At 30.4% G+C, this 25,499-nt stretch overlaps 1 protein-coding gene across 2 annotated transcripts in view; it reads left to right on the top strand.

Moving 5' to 3' along the window:
• Positions 1-25,499, top strand: part of LOC106474380 (cGMP-dependent protein kinase, isozyme 2 forms cD4/T1/T3A/T3B-like) — a 125,561-nt gene that overhangs the window by 91,311 nt on the left and 8,751 nt on the right. For both annotated transcript variants that reach the window (XM_013935106.2, XM_022379305.1), the window contains 10 exons: positions 1,627-1,690; positions 2,505-2,582; positions 4,403-4,497; positions 4,880-4,951; positions 10,129-10,209; positions 12,992-13,079; positions 17,055-17,194; positions 19,399-19,488; positions 22,038-22,179; positions 24,310-24,473. In XM_013935106.2, coding sequence (XP_013790560.1) covers positions 1,627-1,690; positions 2,505-2,582; positions 4,403-4,497; positions 4,880-4,951; positions 10,129-10,209; positions 12,992-13,079; positions 17,055-17,194; positions 19,399-19,488; positions 22,038-22,179; positions 24,310-24,473 — 1,014 coding nt within the window. The remainder of the gene's footprint in view (positions 1-1,626; positions 1,691-2,504; positions 2,583-4,402; positions 4,498-4,879; positions 4,952-10,128; positions 10,210-12,991; positions 13,080-17,054; positions 17,195-19,398; positions 19,489-22,037; positions 22,180-24,309; positions 24,474-25,499) is intronic.

A 25,499-nucleotide genomic window follows, 5' to 3' on the forward strand; every position in this document is an offset into this window, starting at 1 on the left:
TACAACGTTTCGTACAAGGTTTTGTTCGATCATCAGGTACCATTTGCTGTCATGTTAAACTTATATTAAAGTTTTTCTTCATTACCCATTTAAGCCGTCTCCAGCCATTATCAATCATGTCTGTTTTCCTGCAGAAGTGAGAAATCTGAAACTTAATCATCAGGAAATAAGGTTGTTTTTAGACTCTGGAGACAACACCCAGGGTCTTGATTGAAGGGGGAAAAATGTAAAAATGCCACATGTGTTGGTATCAATCAAAGCTGCAGTGCAAACCATTCAAAAGGGAGCAGGAGCAAACACCATTGTAAAGTTATGGAAGAATACAACATGTTGAATGGCTGTGATTGCATGGACCAGATGGTGGGATATTATAGTGTGCAACAACCACATAACCCAGAAGTTGTGAAAGAAAGTATACCACTGGATTATCGAAGTGACTCAAGTAAATGCCCACATCGTGTACAGCTTATGCCAGCCACAAGGGACAAAGAAAGTTAGCCAGCAAGTTTTCAAACAAAACCTCATTGATGGCCTCACAAATAAAGCTTCAGAGGTGACACCCAAAGACATCATAAACTGTCCACCAAAGAATTCAAAATGTGGGAAGAAAGGGTGGTTTAAGCCAGACATCTGGTGGACTATGAAGGAAAAGATTGAGACTGTTTGCAGTGTAGTGATCCTGGAAAACGTCATCATTCTGGTTATATTTGAACAGACATACCACATCTGTCTCCAAAGAAGTGCTGTGTGCTTTGTCACAAGCAAAACAATGAATAGCACTAACCTAGACATGATGAATGCTGTAAGTAGGCTGTATATATTTGTAAAATGCTGTTCCTGATTTTCTTCATTTATTACTTCCCTCTGATGTAATGCATACTGAGTCACTATTCTTCAATAAAATGCACTTTACTGATGGTTTTAAGTACAGATATGGATATACATTTCAACAATCTTCATCTGCCTATCATTTTGGAGTTTTTGCAGTGGATGTTCACCATGGGGGGCAGTGAAAGGACTTGGTAAGTTATGCTTGTATGAATATTTCTTCATCTTGTCTACCTTTTCTACCATTCAATCACAGTCTAAAATTAATTTATCTTTCTCAAAACCTTCATATTTTTAGTAAAATGTGAATTTACAACCATTTCTCTTTCCTATGTTGTATAATACTATATATATTTTTCAATAACCAAGCATGCCCACTGCTTTGCAAAAAAAAACATTCTCCAATACATTTTATTGTGACCAATTTTGCTCTGTTCAAAGCCTGTATTTTCTCTGGAGATAAAGAGTTAATAAACAAACTAATTTTGTCTTCTTATCCTTACAGTGTGCTGCATCCAACATTACCCTGTGAGTAATACTACATTCACCACATGTTGCCACAATAAATTTATATCCACTATTTTATAAACAACTTGAATAGTATACAAGCCTTGAACTTCCTTGAATTAGCAGCTTAAGAACTTTTTCATTCAATACTTAAAGCATTTCTTTTGATATACTATGCAAATATTTACATAATAATATGGTCTGGATATCTTTTTATTTACCGATTTAAAAAACAAAACAAAAAAACCTATAAGTTTCCAGTATTGTTTTTTTTTTTTTCATTTTGTGTAGTGTGCCAACATTCAGAAAACTCAATGAAGAGACATTAATAAAGATAGCTGATGTACTAGAGGAGGTAAAAATTAGTTTATATTCTTAATCTATTAACTGTTGTTTTTAAGTGCATTATTGTTTTTGAGTTGGAATTACTTCATCAAACACAATTTTTACACTAAAAACTTTTTTAGACAGTTTTGCACATTTACTAATCTTTTAAAAAAGGTTTAATTTTCTTTATATTTATGAAATTTTTGAATTTTAAAGATAATCTAGCTTTTTTCTTTTAACCATGAAGCTATTTAAATTGGTGGCAACTTTTTGATTTTTGGAATTTTTAAGTATGTAAACTAACTAAAATTGACTCTACAGTATTTAAAAGAAACCTGTTAGGTCATGCCTGGTTATACATAACATGTTTTGTATTTATAACTTCTATATGTAAAGTCTGAGGTTTATAGGTTTATTGAAGTATGGTTATTAAGGTAAATATTTTTTTTAATTTGTGGCACCAAGTGCTGTCCATGAACAAGTTTTGTAAGCAGATATTTGCAGTTTTTGTAGTTACCTTTGTCCAAACGTTTTGTGCATAAAAGGATAGCCAGATATTTGCTACATGTGTTTTTACTAAACTTTCTTGCTTAATGGATTTCTTATAGCATTATACATTAGCAAACTTGACCATTCAAATTTTATTTTATGATTCAAAATCCTTCTATAGTGGTAATCGTTATAGATTTGTACCTTATAATCAGCAGCATATTGTAATTTAGCTTGCTCTAAAGTATGCTTAACATGAATAATAATCTTCTAGTACATGTATTATTAAAGGATTTCTTATTATTAGTAATTATTGTGAGATATTCTGATTAATGTGTACCTTTTTACAATAGACATCTTATAACAAAGGTGACTATATCATCCGACAAGGTGCTAGAGGGGATACTTTTTTTATCATTAGCAAGGGCAAGGTAGGTATTTTTAAAGTTTTTTTTTATGTGCCATGTACATCATATGCCTTGCTATTCATAAATTTTTTATTGAAAGAATATAAAAAAAATTTACTATATATATATGTATATCTTTCATGTATGTATTTGTACATTGTTGAAAAGAAATCTGAAAATGTATTGAAAATTGTTTGTTTATTTTTATTCAGGTTACTGCACACAAATATAAACTTAATTGATAGATGTTTGTCATACATTATCCATAGTTTGTAAACAATTGCTTCATTTATCTTAAGAACATTTATTATCAAATGTTGTATTATAAAACACTATTGGTGCGTGTAAGTATATGAAATTAAAATGTGCATGTGATTTTATTTCAATAGCATTTTAGGTAGTATAGTCAGTGTAGTGATTGAAATTTGCAGTAACCTACCCTTGCTTTATTTCTTGACTGGAATGACATTTTGGTTTCTATGCAGATGCCTTCTTTAGTTCTGTGTCTTCTCTGTTTCAGAAAGAGGGAGAGTGTATATTCAAATATTGCTGATTTCAAGGCCTTGGTTTTGGCTGAGAGTTGTTTTATGTATTTTGATGTGAAAGAACTGTTTCCAGTATTGAGCTCTCTTCATGATTGGATATTAGTCTCTGTTTATGATGTAGCTGTCAGGTAGTTGTATTGGCACACTTTACACAGTTTTGAATAAGGGAATTTGAGTTATTCAAAGATTTTAATCTGTTCTTGTATGACCATTTTTGTATCCCAGGTACCATCCTAGTTGCCTTTTCAACAGATAATTCAATGTATTTCCTGAAGTAAGGAGCCCAAGATTAGACACAATATTCCAAATGTGGTCTAATCTATAGCCTATACAATAAGATTATAATTTCTATAGATTTATATTCAATACCTCCATAGATACAACCTAAAATTATTTTTGTCTTACCACTAGAAACATGGGTGGATTTAAGAGGCTGGTCAACCAAAACACCAATATCCTTTTCTTTCATAACACTGTTAAGGTTATTCTCACCAAAATTATACTTGTAATTCAACTTATTATAACTGACAGCATTATCTTGCATTTATTATAATTGAAAGACATCTGCCAACTCATCAGGTGATCTATAACCTTTTGTAAATTAGCAGCATCTTCTTTACAGACAAAAACATCCAAGACATCAATACTATTAGCAAATTTAAATAATTTATTGATATTTGTTTGTTTTGTCTAAGTTATTAAATCAAAAAGAGTAAATGTTCTTACACTGACCTCTGAAGCACCCCATTTTGATATTAATCTTGTTTGACTAAACTTAATTTATAACCAATTTCTGCTTTATTACATGATATATCCAGCCACTTTTCTATCCAATGAGCCAGCTTATTCCCCACACTGACCATTTTGTTGCATGGACTGTAACAACTTATTGAAAGCTTGGATATATTTCAAAGCATCTGTAATTCTGAATGAATTATTGAATAGATCTTGGTGGTATGAAGTTGGTTAACAAAAAGTCACCCGAAATATCTTGTACTGTATCTCTCAATGTTTGTTCTGTGATCAATCTTGACATTTCATCCAGAGTTATGGATCATGTAAAAGAAATTCAAGTTTTCAATAGGCTGTTGCATTTTATGTTTATTGCCTTCTCATCTGTACAGTGGTCTATTGTATCATTTGTTAACTATGTATTTATGCTTTGGTATTTAATTTTTATTCGATTTTAAAGTTAGGTGTGTCAATGACTGACATGGTGAAAAAATGATTTTGTCAAAAGTATATAGATTTGCTGCTAGCAAGTTTATTAAAGCTACACATACATACGTGTGTTTTCAGGTGAAAGTAACTATGAAGGTTTCAGAATTAGATGAAGAAAGATTTATCCGGTGCTTGGAGTATGGAGATTTTTTTGGTGAAAAGGCTCTTCAAGGGTAAGAATGGTTGTTTTTCCATAGTCAACATAAACAGTGGTTTTATTGTCAGGTTTATATATTATATGTTACTACCCATACTACCTAAATAAGAACAATTAATGGACCTGAGTGGGATGACTAAATGATAATTATTTTTTATTATTTTATTAACTATCTGTGGTTAATAAACATGAAGCTATAGCTACTGGAGTTGTGTGAATGGTTTGGTTAATCAACACAACAGGTTAATGTAATTGTATGAATATAAGCAAATGCAGTTGTTTATCATTATAAAGTTAACATTTGAACTTTAACATAACTAAAATATTTTGATGTATTCTGTGAATGCTGCTTCAAAAACATTTGTGATTAATAATAACAGTAATATTTTTCTCTATAGAGAAGATGTGCGTACGGCTAACATTATTGCTGATGATCCTGAGGGAGTGACTTGTTTAGTTATAGACAGGGAGTAAGTTTTTCAAAGAAAACCTGATAAGTAAGACTGAATGAGCTTCAATAACATTATCTCATCATGTGATAAGTATATATACATACATGCTACCATGCCAAACAGATAAAATTATCTTTTTTTATACATATTATTATTATTACGTATTTTTATACATAATATATTGATATTTATAGTCAAAGTTACTTCATTCATATTGTGAACATTTGTTTTATCTTTTCATCTTGTAGCATTCTATGGCATAACTTAATAAAATGCTCATAGTCTGTTTAATCTTAAAACATTTTCTTTCAAATTTAGTTCTTTTCTAATAAGTCATTTTTAAGGTTAAGTATTTCTTGGCTTAAAATCAGATTTCATGGTTAAACATTACAAAATGATATCTGCTAGTTATTCTTCTATTAAAATAAATATTTGATGTCAAGTGAGATTAATATTAATAGACCTGTGCCAATGTATGAGATACACAGATACCAAAGTGTATTATTAAATGATTAAGCTATATCATATTTGTTTATTTAACTCCACTTGATATGTGTCTTCATGATATCTTGCATTTAAGTAAAATACTTTTTGCAGTTTGTCTCTGAAATAGTATTGAATTGCATTTAAAAAGTTACATGAGGTGTTAAAAGATTCCAGGAATGTTTATGGCATCTCATCATTCTGATTCCAGATGTAGAATAAGGTAGGGAATTGAACCATTCTAAGTATGCCAGATATGGGAAAGTTTCATTTTTGTATATACTTGAGAATTCTAACGGTTTGGGAAAAGTACCTGAATATCCAGATCTTGAGAAAACACCAAAATTATTTAGGTCTTAAAGTCTAATATTTATTAGTACAATGCTTTCACATGAAATATAGATCAAATTAGATGTGAAAATGACATTTTAATTCAGCAAATTCAGTTTTTTTTTTAACATTAAGCTCATGAATAGTAAAATTAGTAAAGTTGGTTCAGATGTTAAATACACAAGAATAATACCCCAATAATATGCTAAAAACTACTTGATTTTCATTTTCTATGACACATGCAATATCTTTAAAGTTTAAGGAACATTTAACATTTCTTAGTTCTTTTTAATTTTGGTTCCTCCTAATTACTGTAGCCATTGTTTTATTATTTTGTGTTCTTCTTTCCATGTCTGTTGCAAGTGTTATGTTTAAAAAAAAAATAATTTGAACTCCAGTGTCTTACTAATAAGTATCTATACATACATTTTTGAAAGTAAAAATTTGATAACCAATAAATACATTGATTATTGAAGACAACAGTTGCAGGCTTAAAAATTACAGAAACAAGAAAGTTTACTAAATTTTATATTTAAGTGGATGAAAACAATTTACACATCTCCATACTCAGAATTCACTAAGTTAATACCTATCAAAAGAAACAAACTGTGTCTATACAACAACCACAAGTCAAATGTACTTGACAAAGTTGTTCAGCTGATGGAAGAAAGAAATATTTTATGAAGAGGTTTCTTTAACTGAGTTGGATTGGAATAGTAGAAAGAGTTGAAAGTGATGTTTTTATTTTTTAGAAAGTGTTAAAAAAATCAAAGTTCTCAATGTACTTTGTAACCTGAATTGGCTAAAAATATAGAAATCTAAAATTTATATACTTTTTGATCTGTAAAGATATGAATTCATGTGCATACAAATTCACTTAAGGGTTGCATGACATGTGGAAGGAAATATTGTAATGTGACTTTGGACATATTCTAGTTAAATATGAGAGTTGGCATTGTGATGGTGAATTTGATGCATAATGTTTTTAATTCAATGTTATTTTTGACATTAGAAAGCTTCTGTCATGCTCCACTTTTCACTTTTAAGTAGCTTTGTTAAGTAAAAAATATAAAATTGGTGTCACTTTATATTGAAATATTGTAGTAGAGTTATGGCATGTTACTGACAATGAAAGATTTATCACAATATTAACGACTCTGTTTATAGTATAATTTGGCTTATCTTGTGATTTGGAAATGAATTCTTCCAAATCACTCACATTAAAGCTATTACTCGATTGCCAGAGTTTCTTCCTTTGCCCATCTGAACATTGGTCTGATTTTTTCTCAGTTGCTCCTGTCTTTTATACCCCACTTAACTCCCCTTGGCGATTTTTGTCTTGTGATACTTTCCACCTACATCAATGCACTTTCTATCCTAGTACTGTATATAAGCACCTCATTCAGATAATGTTATCACTTTTTCTCGACAAAGCATCACTAACGGGTTTCTCAGTGCTACGATCATTCGGAGATACTTTGAGCATTCTCTGCATTACCTAGTTGATTTTCATTTTAAAAAATTAAATTGGCAATCTGATTTACAGTACGAATTCACGGATTATTATTTCTTATTCGTAGTGAGATGGAGGCATGTATTCGGTTCAGTGGTGTTCCTCTGGGTGATATGAGGCTACAATTTAGGGTGATTCTGGAAAGAATTGATTTGCATTTTCCTGTACTGTCTTTTATTCTGTTGGCTTCTCCCATCAAGGAGGCACTTGGTCCAGGGCTCCTTGTTTTCGAACCTTGGATCTCCTTCCTCAGTACCACTCCTATCATATCACAATACTATTTTACCATGATCCACGGGTGATGACTGCTGTAACAGATCAATTGTCTTGACCCAAACAGATTCTCCCAACAGAACAGATGCTGTATCACAAGGTTTTGTTAGATTGGCTCTCATTTCGAATTACTGATGATTGGTGGGTTGGCCTCTTATTAAAACCACTAACTAGTTTGTTCTCACCTTTGGGTCTTGGCGATGGATGCATTCCATCAGGATGGGATGGAATTACAACTCTAGGCCTTCCCTCCAATTCATATGTTACCCAAGGTACTCACTATGATTTGCTCCAACTCATTGTTGGGTCCTGTTGATAGCACTGGATTGGCAGCTACACCCTGGTTTTTGCTTCTACAGTACCTTCAGTTTTTTGACCTGGCTCTTTGGCAAGAGTTTGCATATTTCACAATCACTCTGTATAAGGTGGCTGTATCGACTACCATTCAATACTCAAAACAAAAGTGCCATCTCTTCCACTTTCTCTTTGGAGGCAGCCTTGATCTGACATGGTACATCTGGCTATCCAGAAGCTCAAGCTTATGGCATGGAGGTTATGCAGACTTTTTCATGGCATTGGGGTTTAATTTCTAAGGTTCCCATGTATCTGTCTGTCTTTGCTTAGTCCTGTGATAAGACATTTATCAAAGGAAATGGCTCACATATCAGCAATGGTGTATTGAGAGGAGGTTGAACCCATTTTGATCAGAAGTGCCAACCATAACTCATTTTTTGACCTGGCTCTTTGGCAAGGATTTTGCATCTTCGACAGTTGCTCTGTATACAAAAATTCTTTTAGTCACCAGTACTCTCTGAATTCGTCAAGTCATTTTGAGTCCTTTGTTCCAAACGACCATTCCAGCTACATAACTGGTATATTATGGTTACATTACATGCCATTTCTCAAAACCTGTTTCTGACCTTAGTTTCATAGGCCATGTATCACCTTTACCTGAAGGTTTGTTTTTCATTGCTGTTAATCTACAGACATTGCCAGTCAGAGTGGTTTGGGCTGATTGTCCACAAGACCATTTTTTCATTCTACCTATGTCCTCTGACCACTTCTTCTTACCTAAGACACTGTCAACCAGGGAAGGGGATAAATCTCACCGATTCATCTGATCACTATTTCACACATCTGTGATCCATCAGAATTTGATCATTCTAATGTCTAGTGAAGGTTTTGTTGCCTGCACTAATTCCTTTAGAGATGCCAGACTTGGGATTGTTCAGTTTCCTATGATTTACCCCCAGTTACATTGATGAAGTGGGTGTGCGAAATTGATCCATATTGCTTATTCTGGGCTGTCTTTGAAGGCAAGGATTTCTCCACAGGAGCCTATTCATAATATCTGACGCACGGCTATCAAGTTGGGTTGAGCATGGCCCTTCTTTTTGATCAATATTTATTCAGTACATTGTTCATGGATAAGGGTCAATTGTCTTCATGTGGTTCTGAATGCAGAGTGGTCCCATGCTGGGTCCTTGGTTGAGCACAGTTTGTTCTATATCCTCCCCATAATTCCAGGAACAAGAGGAATTGACCTTACCCACACAGTTGGGGAGTGAGGATGAGTGTTCATAATTCCAGACTGGATTAGTTCTGTTTCCTCAGGTTGAGCGTGGGAGTATTGCCTTTTGGATTTCTTTAGGTTGAGAAGAAGGTTTGTCCAGTTCGGTGCTGTTTGCAATCTTGTCGTGATACCCAAGTCTTGGAATGCATCACTCTATGACTACAGGTTGGGATCTACCCATAAGTGTATGTGTGTGTGTATATATATATATAAACACACAGAAACATATATTGTGGTCCAATTGCCCTAGCCATCAACATGGGATATAGACCATGGCCCTGTAATTCCAACCCTGAGGATTGGAACCTTGGCTATCTGGTTGAGGCCTGGCCAATAGTAATAAATCATGTAAAGTTGCACCCACAGTATAGGAATTAAGTTTTGAGGCTAAGAGTATCCCTGTTCTGGATGTAGTGCGTTTCCCCCATTAGGGTGCCAATCTTCTGTTGACACATCCATGATCTATGCAGATGCTTTCTGTATGGATAATGCCCTCACTGGCCCCTTCTCCTTCTCAATGTGGGATTATAGCTGTAGTGTGAGAAGAGATAAGTATGTTTTAGAAGGTAACATTTTCTTAAATCAAATATGTAGTTCCAGTAATACTTACCTCCTTTCACACACTATTTACTAAGAGCTGATGCTAGAGACTGCAGATTGAGTCAGTTTTGAAAAAGTGATAACATTATCTCGCTGAGGTGCTATATACAATACCAGGATACAGGATGCATTGACATAAGTGGAGAGTTGTGAGACAAATATTACCAAGGGCAATTAAGTGGGTTATAAAAGACTGGAGCAAGTGAGAAAAATGAGACCAGTGCTTAGATGGGCAAAGGAAGAAACCCTGGCAGTCAAGTAGTAGCTGTAGTGTGAGAGAAGGTATTATTCAAAATACATTTTCAGTTTAAGAAAAAGTAAATTTAGTACTTTTATTATGTGTAAACAAAACATTTCTTTTTTTCTTTTTAAATGAATCACAAAATAATGTTTACTTCATTGTAATTTATTCTTTTGCTCTAGGTCTTTTAATCAGCTTATCAGCAATATTGATGAGATAAAGAAGAAGCGATATGATGAAGAAGAAGCTATGGCACGTAGAATGTTAGTAATTTTTTTTTAATGCCACATTATTAATTATGTAATGCTGATTCTTTAAACAGAATAATATAAAGGAGAAATAATCTCTTACCCTCTATACGATTCTCCGGAAATTTTAGTTCAACAGTAATATAGCACAACTTCTCTAAAATATTGCGTGAGTAAGTTAGTGACACTTTTTTTTCATTGTAATGTTAATTTAATCATCATAAACTTAATTGCAAGCAAAAAGTAAATGTATCTATATTATTTATAGTAACATATCCTAAACATTACAGTGGTTGAACATGTGTATATATATTATTTATATAATGTATTAATGTCTTTTAGTTTTCAAAATAATTGCAGATTTAAGAAGACCTGTTTTATTGTTTTTGGACTGAGCTTGGTCCAGTATTGTGTTACACTGTGAGCCTATGGGTCCATTGTTTGTGTTCTATTACAATAACAACAGCTAAAAAACAAATGGCTCTTCACACTGTGGGCCATGGATGCATTATAAAGGTTATGGTCACATCCCACTATTTGGTCAGACAAAGTAGCCCGAGATTTGTGCTGTTGAATAGCTACATTTTTCCATCTAGTCTATCATTTGAAAATTAGGATGGCAAGCCTAAATTGCCTTTGAGTAGTTTAGCATGAATGTCTAAAAACAAGCGCATAAGATGTATTTTCAAATGAGCATTGTAAATATTGACATTTAAATGGTATAAAGCCATTACATCCATAATTGTTTCTTAAAAATTAACTAGATTATTTATGTTTGTACTTTTATGTATTCCCCTGCTTCTTTGTGTAAAGAATACTGAAAAATTTCGTGTTGTTCATTTGTAAATAGATAATTTACCAGATAAGGTGTGCACAAATAAAAATCAATCTGAAATAGAGGAAATAACTATCAAAATCCACTTGATTTACTATTGTTAAAAATATATGATTTATAAATCAAATATTTGAAGATCTTGTAACTCTCACAACTAAGTAACAATAGAGGGTTTTATGAGAAGTAGTTATTATACAATTATTAATGGGACTTATTAGATTGTAATTTTTTTGTTGCTATCAGGATGGTGGCTGAGGTAAGAGTAATATGTTAATTTGTTTTTCTTACTATCATGATGGTGAGTGAAGTAAAAGTAATGTGCTAATATTTTTTCTTGTTTGTATTTGAGGAGGTTATAAAGTATGTTCATTTTTAATTTTTGGCTGTTAAGATTGTTGGTTTAGATAATAGTAATGTGCTTACAGCAAGATTTTGATGACCAGATATCAACCATTGTCATGGTTAGTAGCTATTACACAATCACCTAAGTTTACTTATTAATTAGTTACAAATTATGTTTCTATTATTAAATACTAATTTGTTTATATTATATTTTGTATTACTAATTATTTGGTAGTTAATGTCCATAAAAATTATTAACTAATAAACAATTCGACTTGGGCTTCTAACCACAACAATGGTAAAGATAGTGTATTTATCTTTCATTTTTGTCTCAGAATGGTGACTAAAATAAGACTAATATATATTTTTTATTTCTGGCTGTAAGTGTGGTGGTTAAGATAAAAGCAGTGCATTAATCTTTATTTTTAGCTATCTAAATGGTAGGTAGTCCAATTTGTTGATTTTAATTTATTGTACTTTATATTAATTTTCTGACATTTTGTTTAAAGATATGCTTTTAATATACTTCATTCATTGGTTTATTTTATTTATAGATTGTATACTACAGTTGTCTAATCTAGCATAATAGTTTTTATATTAAAAACTGTGTCTGGTGTACTTGTTATAGGTATAAAGATTGTTTCTGTGAGTGATAAAATAAAAACTTTGAAAAAAACTAACACATGCATGTAGTAAAACGATTTTTTAATTGTTAAGACGTACTTGCATTAGGTCCAACAAATTGGCATACGTATTTTACTGAGTATGAAAAAAAAAAACCAGCCTTGAAACATCTAGCCATTGATGTGATTTTCGTTTGTTAATTCTTCATTCCATACATATATTGTAATAAAAATTTAGTTTTAAAATTCAGAATTATGCAACTTATTACTTTCCATTTTATGATTTGTATTACAACAATTTGTCTAATTAAAAAATGTTCATTTGAGTAGTTATTTTTAAGTACACGAAATAGCATATGGAAGTTTTGTAATATAATTTATGAACACTTAGTTATGTGTATATATCTGTACATTAAAAACCTTTTTGGTATATTAATGTAGAAACTAGTCAGAAAGTTATTCTCAGATGTGCAGTGAAAAAGCCAGTTTAGAAGCGTTTTTGTAAATTAAAGAAAAAAGAATATTCTTATGGAAAAAGAAAGACCAATGCTACCTTCCAGAGAAACATGTACACCATTAGAATATTTAGTTTTTTTAATAGCACAAAACTTCAATGCATGTTTTTGTATTCATTACTGTATATGTTTTTTTCATGCATTTAATCCTAGGCTAATTCTAGTTATAATTGTAGTCCTTCAGAAATCTTTCAAATATAGTCTTGTATTCATCACCTCATACAACATTAATAGAAATGGTAATTGGTAATAAGATATTTTATTTTGTGCCTTAATGTACAAATTCACAATGAGTTTATACATTTGTGTTACTGCCAGGAATGATTTGTCTTTTTCCATTCACAAAAATATTTATTAAACAGATCAAGGTGCTAATTTTTTCTTTCAACTAATTACCACTGAGTTTTTTGTTGTGTGAATTAAATAAAAACAGAAATTATACGTTAGATAGTTATTTTGACAGGAATTGATTTAATTTTTAGGATTAACCAAGAGTTTGCAGATCTCAAATTGACTGACCTTAGATTGGTAGCGACATTAGGAATTGGAGGCTTTGGACGAGTTGAGCTGGTAAGTGAAGACAAAGCAGTTTCTATACAAAATCTTTTAAAAACATGTGAACCACTTGATAAAACAACTATTATTGATATTTTGGGAAATAAATTATGCATATAAATATAAATTCTTGATATAATTTATTAGTTCAAGCCCTTCATTCAATCCTTATGCCCCTGGATGTAGTACGAGTGCCTCAGTAATAGAATAGAAATTTATTTTTTACAATATTTTGAAATATGCTGTAAAGATATATCCTTTGTTTATCTGTCTTATGTTTAGTTGTGCATCAAATTGAATTTTTTTGTATCATAAAACATTTAATTTTTTTTAAAAAGAATATGAAGACTAGTTGGCATCTTACTGTATGTTTTATTGAGAAAATGCTTCCTAGGAGATATCTCTTATGCTAACATTGATGCATTTTACCATAAAAAGAACTTGTCTGCATTTGCATTATATCTTTTTGCATATTTTAATAGCCATTTTAGAACAGTTATTAGACAGATTTATATTTACAATATTACAAAAATTTTCTATTTATTTTCTCCAAAGTTACTGAGTGATTAGCAGCTACAGTTACTTAAAATTGCACAGAATAATATAACTCCAAGGTGCCTGAATGATATGAAAGTAACACTGATTTAGCTACAATCTAATCATTTTGTAACTTGAGTGGGAAATATAAATGTTTAATAATCCTTGATACTTAGATACAAACATTAAATATTTATACCATGTATTCTTATTTTATTACTTCTAATGTAAAGCACACAGATTGATTTTATGTAATCAATTAATAAAGTATTCTGAAAAGAAAACACTTGACCAACATTACTACAATGAAAGGGCTTCAATGATGAATTGTCATTTAGCAAGAGGAATTCTACTTTGAACACTGATTCAGAAGCCAGTGCTACTCTTCAATGTTTTTTGTCTTTTTATGGCTCAGTTGTCTTATTATAACAAGCTTTATAAATTCCAACCTATGGTTATTGATTTGGTAAAAAAAAAAAATGTAATACAACCTCCTGAACAATGAAATTTGATTATCTGTCAAATAAAAATGACAGGTTCACTTTTCTAAGTATGATGATAAAATATCCTTCATATCATCAAAACCTACTGAGTCTTCCATTTTCAGCTGCAATATTTGGACTTATCTATCTATCTATAAATGTATATGGACAATGGAGTAGTTAATTCTTTAAACATGAAACAAACATATTATCATGGAAATAATTTGCATTACATTTCGTTTTCCATTTTTGGGTTTAAATGTTTAAATTTATCTACCAAAGGGCAAAAATAAAACTGTGTCAATGTAGCATTAGACTAATGACACTACCAGCAAGACCAACATGTTTTTAAACACCCAAAAGATAACTAAATAATTTAATTTATGTGGTCCTCAGAATTTTTCCCCTTAAGTGAAATAAAAATAAAGCACTTGTATTAGTTGCTAGTATCTTGCATTAATATCATAAAACATTTTACCCTCATGAATTATATCTTTAGCTTCTATATATAATGTATGGCATATTATTGATCATGTTTGTTTATAAGGTATCTTTGAGTTCCATATATCCATGTACATCTATGATCAAGTTTTTTGATGATAAGATTACCTAAGTAACAATGATTAAAATTGTAATAGAAATTTTCATCTAAATATCTAAACCCATTTTAATGTGAAACAATGTAACAAAATATATCTATTAATTTTGATCACTAAAAATGTGAAATTGTTTTGTTTTGCCTGAAATCATACTCAAAATGCATTAATGCTTATACCCAGGAAAACTAATAAAATTTATATTTAGTTAAAATAATAAGGCCTCCTTTCCAGCTGTTATTTTTAGAATACAATGGAAATGAAGTGAAGTTTTAGATTCAATTTCATTGAGTTTTATAAATCTGATTGATATATAACAGGGGAAAACCTACTCAAAAAAAATATATTTGTTTAGATATTTTCAGATAATTTTTGTGTGTGTGTGGAGAGATCCTTGTGAACAAGATTTCAGTGGTAATAAATTTGCATTATTCCTTATGGCCAGTTGAGGTAACAATGGCAGTTCTATAGAGGTTATACTTTCTTGACTATGCTTCCTGTGTCATTGCTCCCCTGGAATGCGTGTCATACCTGACTGTAAGGGTATTAGAATGTAGGTTTTTTATAAATTAGTACGAGTTGGGAGTTAATCTTCCATTGAATAAGTAAAAGTGGTAATGATCACTGATGTAGGTAATCTAGGATTGTGGAATGCTGAACTAGGAATTTGGTCTGACTTGACAGAGTAGTATTGACATGATCCATTTTGGTTGCATTAACCCTTTCTGAACCAGAAGTATGTCACTGATATATTTTAATTTTTTGTATAAAATTGAAATACTGAATAAAATTGCCTGAAATGTAGGATATATATGTTTATATAGCTTTGACTTAAAAAAAAAATTAATATAATTTGATTTAGTTTTCAATAACTTTTAAATTTTTAAATTTCCAAAATTTTGTTGAGACCTTTTTCTTGAAAATCTTTATTTTGCCAGTAGATGTATACTCACCATTTCTGGCTATAAACCATAGAAACCACTACATAAACTGATAAAAATTTATTGTTGTCTTAGGACTTGTCCATTTGAAAATGGCATCAAGTTAAGCTTATGTTTTTGCTAACTGTATTCTTAGTTGAGATCAATTTTTGTAATGAATATGAATTTTTTTCCATAAATAGTAAACTGTTTTATTTATGCATGTTGTTTTAATATGATAAACTTAACAGTAATATTCAGTAAATAAGAATTTGAATAATTGGAACATTTGTCTGTTGTTTATCATATTTGTTAAACTTAACTAAGCTTACCTGATGTCTTGTCACAGAAGAAAATTTACATAGTTTAGAATCAAAAGCATAAAAAATATTTTTAAGAATGAAAAGAACAGCTAAAGAAGCTGTAAAGAAATTCACATATATGTGTTTTCTTTCCAAATATCTACATTTTACATTCTGCTGTTCTTCCTTGCAGGAGCCATGACTTGTCAGTTACCCATGAAACCATAAATTATTTCTCACATTGCTTTATTTACTTAACATTGATATAAATAGTTTAAAATCTGCTCTATTCAGTGGTATTTAAACTTTTTTTGTAACTATTTTTGAAAATCAGCTTCATTAGTATTTGTTCAAATCACATGGTGTAAGATCATGAAATGGTAGGAATGAGAAGCTTTACCAATATAGTCAAAGAAAGGGGAAAAAATTGTGGGAAAATGAAACATGAAGACTTGTGTTCTCAAGAAATTATATTCTATTGCAAATATAAACCTATGATCTGGGATTGGCAGAAAAATTCTAACAAAATCAATATTTATGTTATTCCATATAGGTGAGATTTTTCGTAGCTGTGAAGAAATTTAAGTTTGAATATTTTTCTTAACAGATTTCTCTAAATGAGTGTTGCATAATGAAAAAATATTAATTTCTAAGTATGTTTGAGTGAAAATTGTTGAAATGGAGATGGAACTAATATTTTTACTTAAATTTTGAAATTTGATAAGTAGGTGTGCACTTGACACCTGAAAGGTGCTCACTAGTTGTAATAGGAATAAATACAGAATTCTCTTGCTTTTTATTAGCTCCAGCTCTCAGAAAAGTTACACTAGAGTTCAGAAGCTGACCAGTGTTCAAGTAAAGCTTGGCACATTTTATTAATATACAACAAATATTTTGTTTCTTACTTTATACACAAGTCTTTCAATTTTATTTGCAAATACCACAGATATGGTCATAGACTGACAATATATTTCAAATTATTCTTCACTAATCATATTTATTGCACATTTGTAGATGGTAGTACATTTCTGGTAGTTACTTCCAGCCTTTTATTGTCATTTTTGGGCGTCTGATTATTTAGATAGGTTTTTGCAGGTTAAAATAACCTATTGTTATATGTAGTGAAAATTTCTTCCATGTTATTTTATTTCAGGTCCAAATATCCCACAATCCTTCTAGGTCTTTTGCCTTGAAAGTGATGAAGAAAGCTCAGATAGTAGAAACACGACAACAGCAACATATTTTGTCAGAGAAGATCATCATGGAAGAGGCTAATTGTGACTTCATAGTAAAGTAAGGTAGCATTTCAGTTATAAAGCTATATTACATATCTTAAACTGCCAAACTTTATTTTCATGGTAGTCAAAATTTTAAATATTTAAACATGCCACTTCAAGTTTGAGGTAGTTGTTTTAAGTACAAAGCTTTGCTGTTAGCAAGCTATTGTTTTATAGTGATGACAACAAAAATACCACTTTCCTTTACTACCTCTTGAACATGTTCCAATTAAATCTAATCTTATAAGATCTTTAAAATATAAGCAAATAAATCTAAGATTAATATTTAGGAAGAAATTCACAATTATACAACAGTTTACTAAATATACAAAATTATGAGTACCATGTTTAAGCAGTCAGAAACTGCATTTTTCATGAATTAACGTTTTTGCTTATGTTGAGAAAAGAAGTAATGTGCAAGCCTGTTAATTGTGTATGCAATGGGCATCCTTTACTTCGCATGTCACGAGGTTTTAGTGACTTACATTTAAAATTTCATTAATGTACTTTTTGTTTGTGTTATACCAATTAGTATAGCATAAAATCTTAGCTAATAATTCATATTTTAATAGAACATAAGTTTTAAGTTCTTAATTATGTATGGCAATATTTAGAAAAATTCTGAATTTCCCTTAGTGTGACACATTTTCTCTATGCATTTTCTCTTCTCTATTTTATCCACCATCCCTCCAATAAGTATGAAATTAAACATCAGTTACTCACTATAAAATCGTCATTGCTCAGACAAACCATTATTTTTATAGCCTTCAATTTTGTGTAGTTACAGAGCTATCAAATAGAAAATCTGACCGCTCTTGCCGCACCCACCTGTCACATCCTCTCATTCAGGATTTGTTAAAAGTTCTCTCTTATGTTTAATTCTATATTATCTATAACCAATAGAAAGCCAAGGTTTTCATCTATCAAATGATGTATTGTATAATGTTTTCTGAATGTAGAATTGTCAATTTCACTGTTAGTACAAGCATCATTCCCATGGGGAAAATAATGACTAGCTTGGAAGAATTTGTAACAGTTCTTATTGTAAGTAGAAAGCCAGAAAAGTAGTGAGAGTTAGGGGAAATTGTTACTTTTTGCATGTTATTGGTTTATGTTCTTTGGTGCATTATTTAATTAAATAAAAATTTAGTGCATTACTACCATTAGTATAATAAAAATGTTTCACAAGGCAGCATGCACGCAACAGGTTGTGGGTAACATGACCTCCACATTCCCCATGTGATTTACAATTTATAGTGACGTGAATAGTAGTTAGACATGGTTCAAAGGGCAATTATAAATAGATGTATACTGTTATGAGTTTAAAGGTACTTAGGATAAACGAGTGTAGTTTCATGTTACAATATGAAGTCATTCTAGAAAGAAAAAAGGGTAACTTAGATTTATTTCCATTATTTTTTTTTTGGTAGTTATGAGGTCGGTTAAATTGACCAACATTATATAGAGTTAGGGTTGAGAAAATGACAGATAAGATATAAAGTTTTAGTGAAAACATTTGAAATGTATTTAGGAGGTTTTAGAGAATACAAAAATCAAATCTGAGATTTTTGAGATGAAGAAAATAATTTTTAATCTGAACATGAAAATCTCTTTGCACATGGACTATTCAAAACAACTACTCGATATATTCATGGACAAAACTTTAGTAAAAATACTTCATTAAAAAAAATGATTTTTTTTTGTGTGTAAAATAATTGTAATGTGGACTAAAAGTCTGCCAAATTTTGTGAAGATACATACATTGCATTAAAAGTTAGTTTTAAAACTATATACAAGCAAAATGGTCCCATGGGATCGAGCCTGTATTGAAAGAGTTAACTAATCTATTAGACTTTTGCTCACATGGTCACAAACACACTATTACATGAGTATATTCTAACTTGACCCAAACCTTGTTATTTAGTTTAATCTACCACTACAAAAAATATGCAATATTGTCCAAAGTCTATTACTCTTAATTCCATTTTTTTCAATATATTACTAAATTTGTATTGGTTCAAAGAAGACTTTCTATCTAAATTGAAACAGTGTTTGCAAATTTGTTACTTTACACTACTAGAAATATTTGAAAAATTTAAAACTAATACACTTGAGAGTCACACTTGATTTTTTCTTCACAAATTAGTACAGTGAAAAAAACTTATGATTTATATCCCTTAATTTTTGTATTTGCAACAAAAAGATAATTTTTCGTTACAGATTATACAAAACTTTCAAGGATTCTAAATATCTCTACATGTTGATGGAATCATGCTTAGGTGGTGAACTCTGGACAATTTTAAGAGATAGGTAGGTCTTTGCTTTATGCACATTTATGTGAATTATAGTATGTCAAGTAGAACTCAGATTATTTTAAGTCATAGATTTGGTATTATGTTTGTTTTATTTGCATGTGAATCACCTTTTGTAGAAGTATGTTAAAATCTTAACTGTAAGTTACCCACCAGGTTGTCAATGCAGCTGTTTCTCACTTGCCAGTTACGTCTCCTGCACATACTTTATTATCAGATTAAAATTTATAGTAATTATTTATTTCTTCAGTGAAACTTTTCTATTATATTAAGCTTATATGCTAATTTTTCTAAGTTTTCTCATGTTACATTATTTTTTAACATTTATAGTTCAACATACATTTATTTAGATGCTGCTATCATCTTTGAATTTATGTATGATAGCAGAGATTTGATAAGCTTCTGCTTTCTTTTGAAAATTTTCACTGTCTGGACATTGTTTAATAAGTCAAACTTTTAGAATCTCATGAAATGTCTGTTGTATGCAGTTGTCATTCTTGCATTTTTGTATTAACACCTGTGTTTGGCATAATTTGGTTTGGAATTTTTGTTCTATACTTGTATATTTGGTGTTATGATTATAGTAGCATTAATTATAGAATAAGTTCATGCTGTTATTGATCCTATTTTGATTAGCATATAATTTACTTTTGTAATTCTTAATGTATCTAAACAATTATAAATGATATATTTTTAACATAAAGTAAAATGTTTGTGTAAAGCAGACTTATTGCTGTCTTTTTTATATCTGTATTTACACTAATGATCTGCAATTTAGGGAGTTTCCCTTATGCAATGTATAAACAATTAGATTATTTTCTTGCTTTAAGCATACAAGAAGAAAATAACAAGATATACATGTTGATAAAAAAGTAAAATTTTAATGCAAGTTTCGCAATATCTATAAAAATTAAAAACATTTTAGCAAGAATGAACTAAGGTATTTTTCACGATATACAGAAATGCATACTAATGTTTATTAATTTCCAAATGTGTATCTGTTGATCTAAAAAAATTGTATGCAGGTATTATTCATCCAATAACGAGCTTTTGTGAAAAAAGTTTTGTTTATTAAAGATTTATAATAAATTCTTGTTCACAATGTTTAAAATTATTATGTCTATATGCATTAAATGGCTTAATAGTTTGTGTTACCTGAGATATATGTTAATGAGATACATTGTTGTTCAGAAGAAATGTGTATGCAGATAAATATTGCTTAACATATTTATTGGATTGTTAAACATGCTTTGAGGACACTTCCTTTAAAAGAAAATGGACTAATTTACAAAGCACAAATTTGAAATAAATAAATATTGCTAACTGTAGTTCAATATTTTACTGTAGATATGAATGGAGTGGGTATTTCTAAATGTGTGTGTGTCTATACATTATTATTTTTGAATTTTACTGGATGAAATTTCATGATAGTATATTATTATGTTATTTCGTTTAATATTTCAGCAGAAGTATTTGATATTTTACAGTTTTTATGTTACTACTCTGTACTGAATCAACTATTTAGAGAAGCACAGACTTTGAAATAAATTCTTGCAATTTTAAACTTTTCTAGGATTTAGAGAGTAACTGGCCTATTAAGTCAATTATATTAAAAGTATTCATCAGACTTCAAACTTTGTTAGCACTTTCAAATGTTTTGCCAATTTAGCTTACAATTCTTTATTTCAAAATAACACATGTGTGTGTGTGTGTGTTATTATTTCACAATACAAATGTTAATATTTTAATTCATGGCATATTTGACTCGTGCACCCACAGAAATGTTTTTGGAGGGGAGGGATACCAATGTAGGGAATCAGCTTTTACAGTGTAAGTCAACAGACTAAAAGAATATGTGTTATGTGTGCTTAAAGGCAAACACAAATTTACAGTTTTAATAAAAATTAATAAAAATATTTAGTTTAACTACAATGTTAAGTTTACATCACAATACATGCAATTTTTAGTGAAATGTTGGGGGGGGGGCTTCTCCTGCTCCTTTCTGTGGTCACCCATTATTTGAAAGAAATTTGGAATACAAGCCTCATAGTTAAAGAAAGAAACTTTATTTTGCAATATGTTGACAAATTGAAAAATGTTTATCATTGTTAATTGCATTGCATGTTGTTTCAAGTCATTAAAGTAATTGGAATGATTGTATAAATTTGTTTCTTAATTATTATGATGATTTTGTTTGTCATTAAATTATAGATACCATAGGTATATAGCTAATAGCCAACTTAAAATTGAGCTTGTAAGTAACTTTTACATGTAATACCTGATGATGTGTACCTTAAATTTATGAAGAGAAAACCAGTACACCATATTATGAAATAATTTAAAAGAAGAATAATTGACAATTAACATAATTATTCTGCTGAACTGATAATTATGTAACCAGGTTTTACAGATAAAATAATGTGCTTAAGGACCTGCTACAGAAAACTTGTGTGGTACTAATATTCATTTGATATACTTATAAGATATGTTATGGCTATATTTTCCACATTAACTAGAGAAATAACTTGATTTCAAAATTTTTTTTAGAGGAATTTTTGATGACGTGACTACCAGGTTTTATACAGCTTGTGTGGTTGAAGCTTTTGACTACCTCCACTCTCGTCTCATTATCTACAGAGATCTTAAGCCAGAGAACATGTTACTTGATATTAAGGGTTATGTTAAACTGGTAGGTGCAATATCTTGTTAAGATAAGCTAGTTGAAAAGGAAACTATATACATGGGGCAAAATCTCTTGCTTTAATTTTAAACTCCCTACTTCAGAAAGTATTAAGTAGTTTTAATTACTTACAACCAGTTATGCTAGTTTGATTAGTTAAGCTGTTGTTTTCTGTAGCTTGTAGAAGGTTGTATGAATGTAATGATATATTTTTATGTAGCAGATTACTTACCTATTATCAGAACTTTTTTTTTACAGAAAGGGAACATTGGAACTTTTTTCTGACTGTTTACTTGTTAAATATACACATTTTGACTTTAGACATGGTTGGTATTTTGGTATAATTCTAGAGCTACCAGCTCGAAAATAGCTAAGGACTCGTAGGAAACTGTGGGTGCTCAGAAATGCATTTATCTTCACTCCACTCATGCTGCAAGAATAAATTTAAATACCTATGTGAAAAAAAAATAGTTATATTAATTTTTAAAAAAACATATACATACACGGATAGATATATAACCTGAAGAATAAGACGAAATTGGGACTAAGATCCTTAACTTTCTGCTAACAAAAATAGTACAGACATATAAAAACAATATGTTACTCAAAGGTATTTAAGTAAATCTGTTTTTCAATTTATTCAACATTAAGGTATATCCAATAGATTCCCACACTATGAATTGTTTCCTGGAGCTTTTTATTCTTTTTCGTTGGTTAATAGTTTGATTACTTTTGTTGTTATTCTTGGTACTTTTAATTTCATTTTATTGTTTATTACCTCTGCCACCAAAGGTGAATGAAGGTTATGTTTCATCCCTGTATGTGTGTTTGTCAGCAAGATTTCTTGAAAATGGCTGAATGGATTTGGATGAAAGCTGGTATACATTTTGACTCAGTAGTTTGGTCTTATTTTATGGTTATTAACTGTGCACTGAAATAACACAAGTTTGGGACAGCTGTTGTATACAATATGCCACCCTTCCAATCGATATAAAAAAAAAAAACTTGTACGTAATTGGTGTTAGTTCTTTATTGGATTAATGTATATATATGGTGTGTGTAGTGTATGAGAGAGGGAGAGATATATTAAATTCTGTATGTATTGTACTTGTAGATGGTTAGTATCCTTATATTTATATTTTGTTCATGACAGTACTAAACAGTGTTTCATATGAAATTATTTTATTATGAAGACAGAGGTTTACAAAATAAAAAATATTGTATGAAACATTGTTTAGTACTGTGATGAAAAAATAATGTACATATTTTTAAGAAATGGAGTGTTCTTATTGAAATTGTGAAAACAAAGTGTCATCTCCAGTCAAATTATAATTTTTTGAAGTTGTGAATGTGATCTTATAATACCCAAGATATACATGTAATGACAGCTAACTGTAAGTGTTAAAATAATCAATCACTAGAACTTATAATTAAATTTACATATATATAATTGCACAACAGTTGTTCTAATTTTAAAATCTAAAGGACAGAGTATAACAACATCATCTCTTTATTTTGGATGACACTTTAAAGCAACTTTTCAAATAGAAAGGCCAAAAACAAAAAGCATTATGCAAAAAAGACAAGTAAGACCCAAGGTACAAACTACAATTTGAGAAAGGTAAAATGTATCTTGGTAAAAAGAAAAAAGGATCTGTAGAAGTAGGTTCCACTCAGTGGTAGTGATACATACACTATCTATCAAAGATAATCTTTGTTCATCCTCATGTGAAAAACAAAACTAAGATTAAATATTGGTATTCACACAGGTAAATCACCTTTCACAATGTACAGCCAGTAGTGAGAAGGTAGTTACTCTTACTGAAATAGAATAAAATTAAAAACAGGTTGCTAGAACTGAACTATGACATAAGCTGAAATTGGTATTTCAGTTCCATGTGAATAGCATAAGATATCTTGGTTGAAAATATTGTAGTTTTAATCTGTGGATGTGAAACTTTTCATTTTAAGTCTTGTTGTTTGAAGTTTGATAATGAGAATCTCATACCTTAAGTAAACCAGATTTGCATTTGCTGTGATTTTATTTTACAAAAAATATATTATAACTTGAAAATATTGAATAGGGGGGAATAGAAAGAGTTACATTAAGAGTGTCAATGAAATCATACATTTTTCCAGGTGGACTTTGGCTTTGCTAAAAAATTAACAACAGGAAGGAAGACTTGGACTTTTTGTGGCACTCCAGAATATGTTGCTCCAGAAGTAATACTGAACCGTGGTCATGACATTTCAGCTGACTATTGGTCTCTTGGGGTTCTCATGTTTGAGTTGCTAACAGGGACGTAAGTAAATATATTGTTTAAGTTTACTCATCATTAGACATTAAATTATCTGAAAAAAAAGAATAATAATTTGAATTATTAATTTAGTTAAAGCTCTTTGATTTTTATCAGCCAACTTACTAGAAAAGGTTTTTTACATGATTTACAGACTTCTGAAAAGTTGATTTATTGTATAGTTTTATACAAGTTTGTGGAACTTGTGTTAATTGTATTAGTTGGTATATTGATATATAATATGAAGAGTACATTACGAAAATTTTTTATACACTTTTGGTCATGGAGACCTAGATGGTCAGCACGTTTTCAGAGCAATATCCATGACCAGGATGTGATAGATATAAAAGTGTACTTGAATGTTAAAGGGCATTATATGTTGGTTTTGAGTTTCAAGACCAAATATTTATGCCAATGTAAGTAAAAAAAAAAAGTATGTTTAGTACCAAATGTATGGGAGGGGCTTTATTAGCTACTGGTGTCGCATAATAGAGAAACTACTGATGAAATGAATAAACAAAATTACAAACTAGACCTCCAAAGTACAAAGCTTACAAGTCACCATATATATGCTATGAAGCAGTGAGATGTTTGCTCAAATTTGCTGGTGGTCATGGCTCATCAGTGTTTAGGTTGATTTACTTTCAATCAAATGACTAACTCTGAAATGCTAAAGTTTCTATATGAAATGGTAAAGTTGAGCATTTTTGTGCACCTTGGCCACACCTCGATGTCTAGCTTTTGGTGTTGACAAATTGGTGGTGTTATTGCTCGTGCAAACCTCAATGGGTAGTATGATGATATCAGTGCAAACTTCCAAGTTTGTGCCATGTTATTGGTCCCAGTTTCAAGGTGTGCTATATCACTGTCTAAAACCTTTACCCTGCACTGTTCAACATTTTCACCTTGCTGTACAGTGCTGTCTTGACAAGAGGTGAAAGCTGTTTGCTGCTGCTTCTGCTTATAAAACAGTTGAGTCACATGATTTTTTTATCTCAGAAATTGATGGAAGATTATACTCGTATTTGTCAT

Source organism: Limulus polyphemus, unplaced genomic scaffold (assembly GCF_000517525.1).
Source record: "Limulus polyphemus unplaced genomic scaffold, Limulus_polyphemus-2.1.2 Scaffold5, whole genome shotgun sequence".
Taxonomy (NCBI): Eukaryota; Metazoa; Arthropoda; class Merostomata; order Xiphosura; family Limulidae; genus Limulus; species Limulus polyphemus.